Raw genomic sequence first — 14,882 nt, 5'->3', positions numbered from 1 at the left:
TGTTCCGCAGGGGGGTTTCTGGCATCCACTAAAGAGATAACACAGCTTAGTTTATCATGATTTTTATAAAAAACTCTCAACCCAGGGCTGGCCGGAGGGCAGAGAGCCGCAGTGTGTTCCTAACGGAATTGAGAAGAGTTCCTGGGATGGACTGGCTCCTGGGACCCCAGAGAGGCAGCAGCACAGACAGTATGTTAGAGCTGAAGGCAGTACAGGGTCCTCTAGCTCCGAGCGGGAGGGTGGAAGGGGGCAGCTGCACCTGCCCTGTCCCCAGGTGTGTATGGAGGGCCCAACCTGCTCGGGGCGGCCCCCACCAGGCTTCCCAAGCCTAGTCCTGGAGGGACACCTTCACGAAGAGGGTGGCGGATGGGTGCTGGTCTCCATTCTTGGACAAGAGGTGGATGTGGCGGTATCCTGACAGGAGGATGGACGAACAGTAAGGCAGAGAGCGGCAAGGAGCCCACAGCATGAGTTCCGGTCACTCAGGAAGGATGCTTCACGTGCCGGCCAGCCCCAGCCCAGGAGATGCCAGGCCCTGCCTCCCCTCACCCCGGCCACACCATCCCTTCCACACTCACCCTGCTTGAGGCTTTTTAAGGGGATGGTGCTCTGGCCAATAAAGTCGTTCTTAGAGGAGGAGTCGTAATCCTCCACTAGGAAGCGGACGAGGGCAAGTTGAGGCACAACCACCTCGAACTCAAAGCCCGTGTCCCACCACGGGTTGAAACCTAGAGGGGCACAGGCACCATGTCAACAGCATGGACACTGGCTCCAGTGGCTGGGCCCACCCGAGACCCAGCACCCACCGTTATTTGTGACTACAGCAGTTTGGCGGCTGGCCACATCCCGGGCCACGCCGTGGATCTCCACCGTCACCGTGGGGTCCACAATAGAATTCTTATTCTTGTTGACCTTTGGCAGCTGCTGCCCTGAGATGACCTGGGCAAAGGCAGGGGATAGTTAAGTCTTTGGGAATGGTACGGAGCAAGAAGGAAGGCCCGGGGGCACCTGTCCCTCCTGTGTCCCGCCATACCCTGACGTTGAGCCGCTTCCGGGCCCACCAGGGTCCCTGAGCCAGGGCACGTGGGTTGAAAGTGGAGTTAGGGTCTCGCAGGAAGGCAGGCTTCAGCACGTACCCACAGGCCCCATTGTCCCGGAAGCGGCCCTGGTACACGTCCATCTCCGGCCCAGGTGTCTGGAAGTTCAGGGCCACTACAGGCAAGACAGGGAAGATGCAGGCTGTGGGCTGGCCTCGGAGGCTCTTGAGCCCAGATTGCTCAGGGTAAACTGAGGCCTAGAGTCACGTGGTGAGTCAGAAGCAGGGTCCTGTGCCGACTGCCCTCCTGCCTCCCTAACTCACCCGCCCAACGAATCACACATTCCATTTCTGATGTCGGAATTCAAAGGACTGCTGTGCTAACGTGGGGCTCTCAGATACCATGACTTGCGGGTGAGGTGCCTGGCTTACCGCCCCCCTGAACCCACAAGCCCCCATGGGGCCGGACGTCCCACTGCTCCAGGCTCCAGCCCTGAGGACAGAAACCTTCCTCCAGGCCCCCTCCCAGCCCCAGCCGGCCCATACCGATCTGGCAGCCCCCGTTCCACATCTCCACGGGGCTGTAGTTGGAGGAGTCCGTTCTCCAGCCGGCAGGGTAGATCCTGGTCAGGTGCCCCACGTTGTGGCGGACCAAGCTGTTTCCTGAAGGGGGTGTGGGTTAGTCAGAAGTGGAGACCCCCTGGGGTGGCCCGAGCCCCTCCCTGCCAGCTCTGTCTGGCAACTGCGGGCGATGTCCTGAGTGGTGCGCAGTCAGGCCCGGCCAGCCCAGATGGTCAGACAGATGGAGAGCCATGGGGGGATACAGGGCAGGGGCTCACCCAATTCTAGGAGCATTCGGAGGGCACGGTTCTCAGAGAAGGACGCCATCTCGTAGAAGGCCTGCCTGGAGGTGCCGGAGCTGGAGAAGCCCCCAAAGTGAACGCTCTTGCAGTAAATGACCATGTCGGAGAGCTCCTTCACTAGCCTCAGCGTGTCCTGCTGGGGCCACGGGGAGCCCCCAATTAGAGTCAGAAGTCGGAGCAGCGTGGGCGCTGAGAGCCAGAATCCCAGAGACAGAGAGAGAGACCGACAGAGAGAGGGGGACAGAGGATCTGAGCAGCAGTCACAGAGAACTCAGACAAGGCATGCAACCTATGGGGCGGTGGTGGGTAATGCCGAGAGACGGCCCCAGGGCTGCCCCACCCCCCGCAGCGCCCCCTCAAACCCTGGATTTGTTCTGCACTCGGCTCCGCACTGCCTCGTCCTCCATCTCTGCAGCCTCATCCTCGTCTGACACGACAGTGGCCTCAGGGCCGCCTTCCCCTCCAGGAGGCAGGAGCCCTCCAAGTTTCTTCCCCTTCAGCAGAATCTTGCCCTTCAGTTGCTAAGGAGGGAGGGGCAGCTGAGCAAGACCGGCCTGGCCTCCCAGTCAGCTCCTCTGCCCCCCTCTCCGGGAGCCTCCATCCCTACAGCCTACCTCGGGGGAGGGCAAGCTGGCGGTGACCCCGTCCAGCGGCCGGTCCAGCAGCATCGTGCCCAGGATGGCCCGCAGGTGTCTCGCCATCACGCGCTGCTGCTCTAGGCTGCAGTGGTTCTCCAGAGACAGGATGACGGGGTAGGGGGACGCCTGGAGGTCCCAGGGTGTATTAGGAGGGGTTGGATACTCCTAAAATCTCTCTCCTCAACGCTCCACCCTGGGGCGCGCCTACCTTGAATGCATAGTCCCGGATGGCTCTGAGCACGTCGCAGAAGAGGATCTTGGAGGTGAACGTGTAGCCATGGTAGATGACTGGCTCCTGGTTGGGCCCGTCCCAGCAGTCGAGCTCCAAGCAGCGGCAGCCTTTGCACAACGCCCTGTGAGCAGACGCAGGCAGCTAGGACCCTGCGGACTCCTCCCACCTGTCCCTGCCTGGCCCCGCCTCGGAACTCTGACCCAGATCCCGCCCCCCGGGCCTCACCGGATGTAGGCTTCGGTGCTGCTGGGCCCGGTGAGCTGGTCCTCCAGCAGGTAGGTGTTGTGTGAGGAGGACACTAGGTAGTGGCTGAGCGGCTGGCCCATGTCCTGGTAGACCCGCCGGTGCGCCAGGCTGAAGGCGCTGCCGTCGGCTGACAACAGGTACATGAGAAAGCCGTCCTTGGTCATCTGCCGCTGCGCCTTGGCTAGGAGAGAACAGGCCGCTTTTCAGGGCCCTTCAGAGCTTTTGTCTCCCAGCCACCTCCAAGGACCTAGCTCCAAAGCCCTGCCGCCTCCCTGTCCTGAGTTGGCTGCTGCCTGCAAGGCTGAGGAGCTAGGTCCTTGGAGGTGGCTGGGAGACAAAGGGTCTGAAGCCCCGACTCCTCCCCTGACCCTACACTGGGATGCCGTGCCCACAGACTGGAGCCCCCTCCAGAGCAGGGCTACATCTCCCCTGTGGTGTCACTTCTCAGAGATGGGTCCAGGATGCGCAAAAAGAAGGAAGCAAGTAAAGTGCTTCTCCTACCACATGCTGCCCAAGAGAGCAAGTACCTCAGTCTGATGAGGTACTGCCCTCCCCTCCTTTCCCTCCAGCTCCCGTCTCTCAGGTTTCAGTCTCTCAGGGGTTCCGTAGGACCCCGGGCCTGCAGGCTGCAGTCTCAGGTCAGGCTCTCACCGGTCTCGCTGGGCTCATAGCGCTCGATGAGGGAGAGGGCCAGTGCAGGCCCTGCCCCCTCTTCCCGCTGCTCCTGCTGCAGGAAGGCCACCAGCTGATCCACTGACAGGGTCTCCCCTGAGCCCGCAGCCTCTGTGAAGATGCGGTCAATCTCCTCTCGCTGGGTCAGCATCTTGTAGAAGGCCTCAATCTCCTCGTCCTCCAGGGAGTCTGTCTTGGAGTGGTCACACTCCTGCATAGCCAGGACAGCAGGGCTCAGAGTGGGTCGTGGGCCAGGGTCAAGGGCCCCACCACCAGATGGACCCAGCGCCTCATTTCTGGCCTCACCCTGAAGATCTTCCGAGCATAGCTGTCATCCACTTGGATGTTGAGCTCCTTCAGGAAGTTCTGCAGCTCCTTGAAGCTCATCTTGTTGTCCTTGTTTTTGTCAGCCTTTCGCAGGCAGGAGTGAATCCAGCTGGGCCAGAAGTAAGGAAAGAATCCAGGAGCGCTGGTACTCCCTGAGGCCCCAGCCTGAGCCGTGGGTTTGGACACAGTACTAAAGCCACCGGCTGATACCTGGTTCTCTGCAGGCCTGGCTTATTGCACACCTTTGTTTCAAGAACAAGACCTCCTTAGAGGAAAATGTTATATCCTATCAAAAGGTCTTTTTCTGTTTGCGGGCTTGGAGACATTTCAAATGTTTGAAGATCATTCTTTTCTCATTATAAAAGGGCTCACTGTAGAAATTTTAGGAAATACAGAAAAGTAAACAAATAGCCTATAGTTCTACCACTCAGGGATAACCATCATCAACATTTTGAGGTATGTCCATCTGATTTTCAATATATAATAGCCAACCTGACTAAAGCACTTTAAGCTTATTTTATAAAAAACAGTAGATTTCAAGCCACCAAACAGAAGATAAGGACATCACATACAAAAGTAAAGCCTGGATCAAGTCGCCATGATTAGAGAATTTCAGTTCCTGTTAATCCTTCACCTCTGTCTTCTCTCCTCTCAGACCTGAACCTTGAGGAACTAGAGAAGGGGGTCTCTGGAGGCTCCCGGTATCCCAGAGCAGCGGGAAGAGGGGGCAGGGGCTGCACTGTGCATTCCATCGACATTAGAGAACAAACAATAGAACAATGATAAGGAAACCTCAGAATCACTATAAAAATAAACAGATAGGTTTTTAGAAGAAATCACCAAGGAAGGAAACAACATAATTGATGCTTTGTAAACTTTCTTTATCTTTTTTTTGCATGGGCAGGCACTGGGAATCAAACCCAGGTCTCTGTCATGGCAGGCAAGAACTCTGCCATTGCGCCACCATCACCACCCGATGCTATGTAAACTTAAACATTTTTCTAAGAACCAAATAAAGTCATCCCTCTGACAGGCTGGGGGACATATTTGCAGCAAAGGCTCAGAGGATTTAATTAAAGAGAAAATAGTTAAGTTCACCCCACTAACTAAATTTTCAAAGGCGATAAACTGACCTTTTGCAAACATTACTAGTAATCAAAGATACATTTTTGAAAATGAGATGTAATTTCTTTTTTTTTTTACATGGGCAGGCACCGGAAATCGAACCCGGATCCTCTGGCATGGCAGGCGAGAACTCTACCTGCTGAGCCACCGTGGCCCGATGTAATTTCTTAAACTATAAAATTAGCAATTTAAACATAGGACTCCTAGTGCAAGTAAGTGCAGAGTAAAAGGGACTCCCTCATCCATTACTTGCAGTAGATAACTTAGTATAACCTTTAAAGAAAGTGGCCTAGGGATAGCTAAGGTTTTAAACTGTTAATATCAATTAACTCGGTAATTTGGCGTCTAGGGATCTATTGATAAGGAAATACCCCTAAATATACAAAGGTTTAATGCACATAGCAGTGCTTTGCTGTTATTGTAATAATGAAAGAATAAATAGAACTTAAATGTTCAACACTAAAAGGATGCATCACTAATTTATGGTACGTATAGTCAGTGTGATATTCTCTCCTTAAAACTGTTTATGGAGACTGTAATAACACAGGGAAATAATTATGATATAATGTTACACAGAAAAATGGATGCAAATATATGATCTCCACTATTTTAGGCAAATCTGTCACTAGGCAAATTGAAACAGAAAAAAAGATTAGGTGAAGGACCCAAATATCAACAGTTTCTTGAGAAGGTGTGTCTTATGGGCCTTTAAAATTTCATTCTAACGTATCAGTATCTTCCAAATATTCTTCTAGTGTGTGTGTGTGTGTGTGTGTGTGTGTACTACATAACTATATGGAAGAATAATTATGGCACACTGCTGCCAGGTGTAAAATCACGTTCTGAGTCATCCAGCCCAGCACAAGAGCCTCATGCTGATTGCTATTCAGTGGGTCAGAGCAGCTTTATGACCTCACAGTCTAGGCAGCAGGACCCCTCAGCAGGAAAGATATGCATGACTCCAGGGCCATGAGATTGTCCAAGGACAGGGCTTTGCAAAAGGAGTGACTACAGCCCTCTACTAATAGGTGCTAGGGATAGGGAAGTGACCTATGTATTTTTTTTTTCAAAAGAACATTTGGAAAATATCAACATGCTAGAATGAAATTTTAAAGACCCACAAGTGCCACAGAATTGGACTTTTTTAGAAATCCCCAAATCGGTCTCACATGGCCTTGAGAAATTACACTTAAAAGTCCTTCAATTACTCAAATAACACAGAAAAGGACACTAAAAGGGCTCAAAGCATGCCCCCAGAGGGAACTGGATATATGTTAGCAATGCACAATAGAAAAATGAAATTAAGAAAACAATTTCATTTACAATAGCATCAAAAAGAAAAAATACTTAGGAATAGATGTAATAAAAGAAGTGTAAAGTTTTTTTTATGCTCTGAAAACCAGAAAAGATTGTTGAAGGAAATTAAAGATCAACATAATCGTAAAGATATACCATGTTCATGGATCAGAAGATTTAATATTGTTAAAGTGGCAATACTCTCCAAATTGATCTACAGATTCAACAAAATCCCTATTAAAATCCCAGCTGGCTTCTGTGTAGAAATTGACAAGCTGATCCTAAAATTCATTAGGAAATTCAAAGCAATCAATAGCCAAACAATTTTGGAAAAGAACAAATTGGAAGATTCACATAACCAATTTCAAAACCTGGTACAAAGCCACCATCACCAAGACACTGTCATACTGGCATAAAAGAAGAGATTATATATAGATAGATGGAATAGAACTGAGAGTCAGAAATAAACCCTCACATTTATGGTCAATTGGTTTTTGACAAAAAGCCCAAGACAATTCAATGATGGAAAGAACAGTAATATATGGGGCTGGAACAACTGGATTTCCACATGCAAAGGGATGAAGTTGTACCCCTACCTTACACCACTCACAAAAATTAATTAAAAATGGATCAAGGACCTAAATGTAAGCATTAAAACTATTAAATTCTTAGCAGAAAACATAGGGGGAAATCTTACATATAATACCAAAAGCCAAAAGCATGGGTAACAAAATAAAAGACAGATAAATTGGACTTCATCAAAATTTAAAATGTGGCACACTCACCTCCCTCCATCTTGGGTTTGGTGAGTTCTGCCCAGGAGCGCAGAAATAAACCCCCCACTTTAAATTTCCTGGTGTACCTTTCTTCTTTCTCACCCTTTCGCCTCCTAAACCTTTCATCTGGTGCCGGAAACCTGGGAGAGGAGCACGGGTGCCGCCTACCTGGCCAGAGGCGCCCCGGCTTCCTCTCTCCTCCTTCCTCCACAAAGCCAGCGACAAGGGATCCTTTGGCCTGCCACTGCATCCACCACAGATTGGGTAAGTCCCTCCCCTCCTAGCCCTGCTGCCGGGTCTCATGGTTCCGAGAGAGCCTGTCCGTTAATTACTCTCCGAAAATTGTGAATTCATGTCAGGTTCTCTTCCGAGGGCTGAGGTGAACGGGGACGGCCGCAAGCCTCACACCCTTTCCCAGGACTCAAAAAGCCGTGGGGAAGCCCCTCTTCTCGTTTCCCTCCCAAATTCAGGTCCAGGACCTGAAAGGGCCTCAAACCAGGGTGAGACGTCCCCTGGGGAGACGAGCCCCGGCTCGTAAGAGCTCCAAGGACTCTCTCAGGGCGCTGGGACACCGACACCCCCTGGGCCAGTCCTTTCTCCTTTGAGACCTGTCAGTATGGGCAGTAGGTCCTCTTTCATGGGCCTGAGGATGGGACTTTCAATTTTAATATCCTTACAAACCTCCGCAACTTTTGCCAGAGGAATGACAGATGGGCCGAAATTCCTTATGTCCAGGCTTTTTTTCCTTCTGTGCTCCCTCCCCTTCCTTTGTATCCTCCTCTCCCTCACTCTACCCTCCCCTCCCTCCAGTGGCGCTCCAGTCACCATCTTGCCTTTCCCTCCCCATTTCTGCTTCGGTGACATCTCAGTCACCATCTTCTCCTTCTCTTCCTCCTTCTGTTCCGGTGACATCCCAGCCGCCATCTTGCCCTCCTCTCTCCCCTTCTGCGCAGGTGGCATTCCCACCGCCATCTTGCCTTTCTCTTCCTCCTTCTCCGCTGGCGGCGCTCCAGCTGCCATCTTACTCCCCACTTCCTCCCCCCTTCTCCAGCAGTATTCCAGCCGCCATCTTATCCTCCTCTTCCATCTCCATCCAGTCTCCCACTGTCCTCAACAGCCTTGCCCTCCTCACCTATAAGTTCTCATACCCGCTCAGAGAACTCTTTACTGTCCACTACAGGGAGTTGCGGGACCTGAGGGGTTAGGTCGAATACACACCCCTTTCTCCCTAACTGACCTCTCTAATATTGAGAAATGGCTAGGTTCATTCTCCAGCGACCCAACCACCGATACTAAGGAATTTCAATATCTAGCTAATGCCTATGATTTAACCTGGCATGACATTCATAAAATCTGCTCTTCTTCCCTAACTGCAGATGAAATGGACCGCATTTTCAATGCAGCCAGGGCTCATGCTAACCAGGTGCATATAACCGACCACACCATGCCGGTAGGGGCCAAGGCTGGGCCAGACCAAGAGCCAAGGTGGGAATATCAGGTTGACACTCCAGTGGGGAGGAACGGGTGGACTAGATGGGACAAAATGCTTACATGCCTCATAGCTGGCATGCAGAAAGTTTCACATAAAGTAGTAAACTTCCATAAGCTAAGGGAAGTTACCCAGGGTCCTGATGAAAACCCAGCCGCTTTTCTACACTGGCTCACAGAACCCCTCTCCCAATATACCCACCTAGACCCCGACTCAGAGGCTGGTAAAACTGTTTTAGCCACACACTTTATATCCCAACTGGCTCCAGATATAAGGCGTAAACTTAGAAAAATTGAGGAGGGCCCTCAGGCCCCTATCCGTGACCTGATAAACACAGCCTTTAAAATTGTTAATACTTGTGATGAACTAGAGAGGGCAGAAAAGGAATCCCAGGACCGCCAAAAGGCAAATTTACAAACCCAGTCCCTGATTGCGGCTCTGTGGCTCACTTCAATGGAGAAGAAGCTGGCTACGACTAATCCACCACCAGGAAAGTGCTTCAAATGTGGCCTCGAAGGACATTGGTCCTGCCAGTGCCCCAATCCTCGACCACCCAAGGGACCATGCCCTCTCTGTGCTACAAAGGGATGATGGAAAAGTGACTGCCCCTCGGCGCCTGGCCGTGGAGGGGCCGTCCTTCCAACCCCTAACCCACGGCTAGCAGTCCTGGGCCTGGCCACCAACGACTAACAACACCTGGCCTCAGCATTCCCAATCACCCTCGTCGAGCCCAGGGTAACAATCAAGGTAGCGGGTAAGTCCACCTCCTTTTTAGTGGACATAGGGGCTACCTTTTCTATCCTCCCCTCTTACTCAGGTCAACTCCTTCCTTCCCAGGTCACAGTTATGGGCATAGACGACCATCCTTTGCACCCCTTAACTACTGGACCGCTTACATGTTTAATAGAAGGGTACCCCATTATACATTCTTTCTTAGTAATGCCTTCTTGCCCCAGCCCACTAATGGAGTGAGATCTTCCTGCCAAATTATGAGCCTCACTACACTGGATAAAAAACCTTCATACAAAGCTTCATAGCAAGTGCCAGACTAACATCACTATCCACAACACCACCCATGCCCCCAAAGGACAATATTTCTGCTGTAATGGAACTCTTACCAAGTGCCTTAACTCCACTGCCCCAGGACCATGCTTCCTGGTAACTATTGTTCCTCAATTAACCCTCTATGGGAAGTCCGAACTAACTTGGCTACTGCCTTCTCCTCGCTCAAAAAGGGCTGCCTTTCTTCCTATCCTAGTAGGCATCAGCCTAACCGCTTCAGTCGCAGCCTCAGCCACAGCAGGAGGGGCGCTGGGACATAGTATTTTAACCTCTCAAAACTTTGAGACTCGACTACAGGTAGCCCTGGGATCGACATCAGAATCCCTTTCCTCTCTACAATGCCAACTCACCTCACTAGCCCAGGTAACTCTTCAAAATCGACGGGCCTTAGACTTGCTGACAGCCGAAAAAGGAGGAATGTGTATATTCCTCCAAGAGGAATGCTGCTATTACATCAACGAGTCAGGTCTGGTGGAACAAAACATTCAAACCCTAAACAAACTAAGAGATGATCTCTACCACAGAAAACAAGGAACCAACTCTGCCTTAACCTGGTTTTCTTCTCCTCTGGTGACATGGCTCCTCCTGCTACTAGGACCAGTTATCCTAATCTGTCTCTTTTTTCTCCTAGCTCCCTGCCTCCTCAACTTCCTTCAGGGACGCATGAAGGAACTATCCTGTAGCAGCCAACCAAATGCCCCTGCATCATTATCATCACCTGCCTTCCTCACCAGATTCCTACGGCCAGCCTCCCCACTCCCCTGGCCATGACGGTTCCAGCCTATATCCCCATGCCGTCCCATTACAGCAGGAAGCAGCCAGAAAGATCTCGGTGCCCTATTATCACAAAAAGGCTGGAATGTTAGGTCGGGGAACGGGGAAGGGCACTGCAACTGGAGCTGCGAAGGCTGTGTCACCCCTCCCAACCTGGCTTCCGGAACTAATGAACCACCCCTTCCAGACGTCACCCGACCTCCATCCTTAAAAGCTGCCCACACCAAAGCCCACGTGTGCACTCACCTCCCTCCATCTTGGGTTTGGTGAGTTCTGCCCAGGAGCGCAGAAATAAACTCCCCCCCCCAACTTAAAAAAATATTTTAAAACGTTTGTGTGGGGGAAACAGACCTTTTTACCTTCAGGCTAAACCTTGAGATGGTGACCCAGAACACTGGATCACCTTAGCTCTTGTGGAACACCGCAGGCAGCGGTGTAGCTTCTCCTATAAGGAAGCTTTGAAGGTTAAAAGGGCTGGGGGCTAGAATGTGCTATTCTTTGAGGAGATTTCACAGCTAAATAATTTAGCTTAAAAGGTTTTGCATTTTCTTGTATTTTACATATTGGCATAATTGTAGTTAACATTCAAGATTAACTTGATGTTACCTCCTCCTACCTTTTGAAATAACCACTAATAAATAGCTGGAGCAAAACTAGCAAAGGGCTCTTGGCTCTAGAAGTTCAAGAGGCCCCTGCTCCCGTTTTCAGAAATCTGTGTCTGTCTTAATTCTCGCATCGCCCTGTCAGCAACATTTGTGCATCAAAGGAAATTATCAAGGAAGTGAAAGGACAAATTACGGAACTGGAGAAAATAGTTGTAAATCATATACCTGATAAGGGTTTAATATCCAGAATATACAAGGAACTACAATTCAACAAATAGACAACAACGCAATTAAAAAATGGGCAAAAGACTTGAACAGATGTTTCTCCAAAGAAGAAACAAACACTTGAAATGGCCAACAAGCACATGAAATGATGCTCAGCATCATTAGTCATTAGGGAAATAACAATCATAACTACAATGAGATACTACTTCACACCCACTAGGATGGCTATTATATTTTTTTAAATAAAGGAAAATAGATGTTGATAAGAATGTGGAAAAATTGGAACTCAGGGTTTGAAAGGCTTATGTACCCTAGAAAAGCCATGTTTTAATCCTGATCCACCTTGTGGAAGCAGCCATTTCTTTTAATCTCCATTCTGTATTGTAGGTTGGAAACTTGATTAGATTATTTCCACAGAGATGTGGCATGCCCAGTTATGGGTATTAACCTTTGATTAGAGGCAGATGTGACTCCACTCATTCCAGGTGGGTCTTGATTAGCTTACTGGAATCCTTTAAAAGAGGAAACATTTTGGAGAGAGCCACGAGAACTACAAGAGCCCATGGAGCCAGAGACCTTTGGAGATGAAGAAAGAAAATACCCCTCAGGGAGAATCATGAAAGAAGAACCCTGGAGAGAAAGCTAGCAGACGTCGCCATGTTCACCATGTACCTTTCCAATTGAGAGGGAAACCCTGAATGTCATCAGCCTTCTTGAACCAAGGTATCTTTTCCTGAATGCCTTAACTGAACATTTCTATAGCCTTGCTTTAATTTGGACATTTTCATGGCTTTAGAACTGTAAACTTGCAACTTAATAAATTCCCCTTTTTAAAAGCTGCTCTGTTTCTGGTATATCGCATTCCGGCGGGTAGCAAACTAGAACAGCATACAATGGAATATTACTCAGCTGTAAAAAGAAATGTTCTGATACATGCTACCACACAGTTGAACTTTGAAGACATCATGTAGAGCAAAATAAACTAGACACACAGGACAGATATTATATGATTTCACTTATACAAAATACCTAGAAGAGGCAAATATATAAAGACAGAAAGTAGATTGCAAGTTACCATGGGCTGGGGGTGGGGGTGGGAAATGGGAAGTTATTGCTTACTGCATAGAGAGTTTCTCTTTAGGGTCATGAAAAATTTTTGGTAATGTTTGGTGGTGATGGCAGCACAATATTCTCAATGAATTATACACACGAAAACTGTTAACATGGAAAATATTTTGTTGTATATCTGTTACAATAAAAATTTTTAAGAAAAAATTTTTAAAAATACAGAATGAGAAATTAAAAAAAAAAAATGAAGTAAATACGGTTTTGGATTAATTACCAAAACATTATGCTATGTGAAAGAAGCCAGACATAAATGGTCACATATTGAATGACTCCATTTATATAGACGATCCAGAGTGTCTGTCCATAGAGAGAATCCAGATTGGTAGCTGAAGAATAGGGGAATGGGGAGAAACTGCTTCCCGGGAAAGGACTTAACTTCGGAGTGATGGAAATAATTTGGAGCTAGGTGGAAATAATGGGTGCACAACATTGTAAATATACTAAATGCCACCTGAATTGTTCACTTTAGAATGGCTAATTTTTATGCTATGTGAATTTCACCTCAAATTTTTTAATTCCAAAAAGCATTAAAAAACAACTTAAAGAATGAGGAGGGGCCAAGATGGTGGCTTAGCAATGTGCACGTTTTAGTTCGTCCTCCAGAACAACTACTAAATAACCAGAAACAGTACAGAACAGCTCCCAGAGCCACGAAACTGACCGGACACACAGTGTAACCCAGTCTGGACCAGCTGGACTGGCTGCGAGTCTCCCCAGAACCGTGAGTTCCCCAAGCCACAGCGGCCGGTGCCTGGCACCCCTCCTCCACAGGGAGCTTCCCAGAGGGAAAGGAAAGACACTCAGTAGCAGGGACTGAGTCTAACCAAACACCAACTGTGGCATTAATAAATAAATTCTGACTACTACAAATACGCCCCCAGCTCAGACGAACCTGGTCAAGGCGGAGGTCGCTTATCGGGCTAACGGAAAAAGAGGAAAGGGGATGAAACGGAGGTTTTTGTGGCTGTTTCTACGGAGGCTTGGCTCCTCTGGATTCAGCGGCGGGACTACTCGGGCTGCAACTGCCCCAGGCATAGGCAGAAACAGACTGCTTTCAGGGCTGTCTCCCACCTGTGCCTTCCCCAGGGGAGGGGTGAAGCCCAACTCAGGTGGAATCCCTCTCTCAAGGAATTCAGACCCCAGGGCTTGGCAATTTGAAGCCATTAAAACCAGCCTACAACCTCTCCTCTGTCTCCATCATGCCCCCAGCAGGGAGAGCCTTCCAAAGTTAAAGGAGCCACAACATCTTTTGCTGGTGGGACCTGCAGGCAGACAAGGGCCACATACTGGGCAGGATAAGAAAAACAGAGCCCAGAGACTTCACAGGAAAGTCTTTTAACCTGCTGGGTCTCAACCTCAGGGAAAATTGACGCAGGTGACTCCTTCCCCTTGATAGGAGGCCAGTTTAGTCCAGGAAAACCCAGCTGGAGTCTATAATACCTACGTAGACCCTCCTAAGGGTGGGAAGGGAAAAAGCACCTTACAGGCAGGTCAAGAAACAAGAAAACAAGAACTGAAAAATTATCCTTTGTTAAACAAAACCTAAGCTAGAGGCCCAGAAAAAGCTGAACTGAAGGTCAAAGAACAGATAGACAAAAAACTCATCTAGCAAGAAAACCCTAGGTAAGATAAGTGAAAGCAATCTCCAGAATAAACCAATTAAGGTAATTAAATGTCTAGACGCCAGCAAAAAATAACAAATCACACCAGGAAAATTGAAGATATGGCCCAGTCAAAGGAACAAACCAATAGTTCAAATGAGATACAGGAGCTGAAACAATTAATTCAGAATATACGAACAGACATGGAAAACCTCATCAAAAACCAAATCAATGAATTGAGGGAGGATATGAAGAAGGCAAGGAATGAATAAAAAGAAGAAATGGAAAGTCTGAAAAAACAAATCATAGAACTTATGGGAATGAAAGGTACAGTAGAAGAGATGTAAAAAACAATGGAAACCTACAAGGGTAGATTTCAAGAGACAGAGGTTAGGATTAGTGAACTGGAGGATGGAACATCTGAAATCCGACAAGAAACAGAAACTATAGGGAAAAAATGGAAAAATATGAGCAAGGACTCAGGGAATTGAATGATAATATGAAGCACACAAATATACGTGTTGTGGGTGTCCCGGAAGGAGAAGAGAAGGGAAAAGGAGGAGAAAAACTAATGGAAGAAATTATCACTGAAAATTTCCCAACTCTTATGAAAGACCTAAAATTACAGATCCAAGAAGTGCAGCACACCCCAAAGAGATTAGACCCAAATAGGCGTTCTCCAAGACACTTACTAGTCAGAATGTCAGAGGTCAAAGAGAAAGAGAGGATCTTGAAAGCAGCAAGAGAAAAGCAACCCATCACATACAAGGGAAACCCAAAAACACTA

At 48.6% G+C, this 14,882-nt stretch overlaps 1 protein-coding gene and 1 long non-coding RNA gene across 6 annotated transcripts in view; one reads left to right on the top strand and one right to left on the bottom strand.

The window, feature by feature from the left end:
- Positions 1 to 46: 46 nt before the first annotated feature.
- PLCD1 (phospholipase C delta 1) overlaps positions 47 to 14,882 on the bottom strand; it is a 33,384-nt gene continuing 18,548 nt past the window's right edge. For 4 of the 5 annotated variants that reach the window (XM_077129807.1, XM_077129803.1, XM_077129805.1 and 1 more), the window contains 12 exons: positions 3,994 to 4,123; positions 3,667 to 3,898; positions 2,995 to 3,196; positions 2,746 to 2,890; positions 2,514 to 2,663; positions 2,262 to 2,420; positions 1,876 to 2,035; positions 1,583 to 1,699; positions 1,034 to 1,212; positions 807 to 939; positions 579 to 728; positions 47 to 414 (listed from right to left, as the gene is read on the bottom strand). In XM_077129807.1, the coding sequence (XP_076985922.1) occupies positions 329 to 414; positions 579 to 728; positions 807 to 939; positions 1,034 to 1,212; positions 1,583 to 1,699; positions 1,876 to 2,035; positions 2,262 to 2,420; positions 2,514 to 2,663; positions 2,746 to 2,890; positions 2,995 to 3,196; positions 3,667 to 3,898; positions 3,994 to 4,123 (1,843 nt within the window). In that variant the 3' untranslated portion in view covers positions 47 to 328. The remainder of the gene's footprint in view (positions 415 to 578; positions 729 to 806; positions 940 to 1,033; positions 1,213 to 1,582; positions 1,700 to 1,875; positions 2,036 to 2,261; positions 2,421 to 2,513; positions 2,664 to 2,745; positions 2,891 to 2,994; positions 3,197 to 3,666; positions 3,899 to 3,993; positions 4,124 to 14,882) is intronic. The other variant, XM_077129804.1, reaches the window with a different exon arrangement.
- On the top strand, positions 2,971 to 11,585 carry LOC143657434 (uncharacterized). Its single transcript, XR_013162853.1, has 4 exons — positions 2,971 to 3,044; positions 4,098 to 4,470; positions 8,588 to 8,696; positions 10,394 to 11,585. It is a non-coding gene; the product is annotated as an uncharacterized LOC143657434 (long non-coding RNA).

The sequence above is a fragment of the Tamandua tetradactyla genome, chromosome 15 (assembly GCF_023851605.1).
Source record: "Tamandua tetradactyla isolate mTamTet1 chromosome 15, mTamTet1.pri, whole genome shotgun sequence".
Classification (NCBI taxonomy): Eukaryota; Metazoa; Chordata; class Mammalia; order Pilosa; family Myrmecophagidae; genus Tamandua; species Tamandua tetradactyla.
This window is presented reverse-complemented; position numbering and strand designations above follow the sequence as displayed.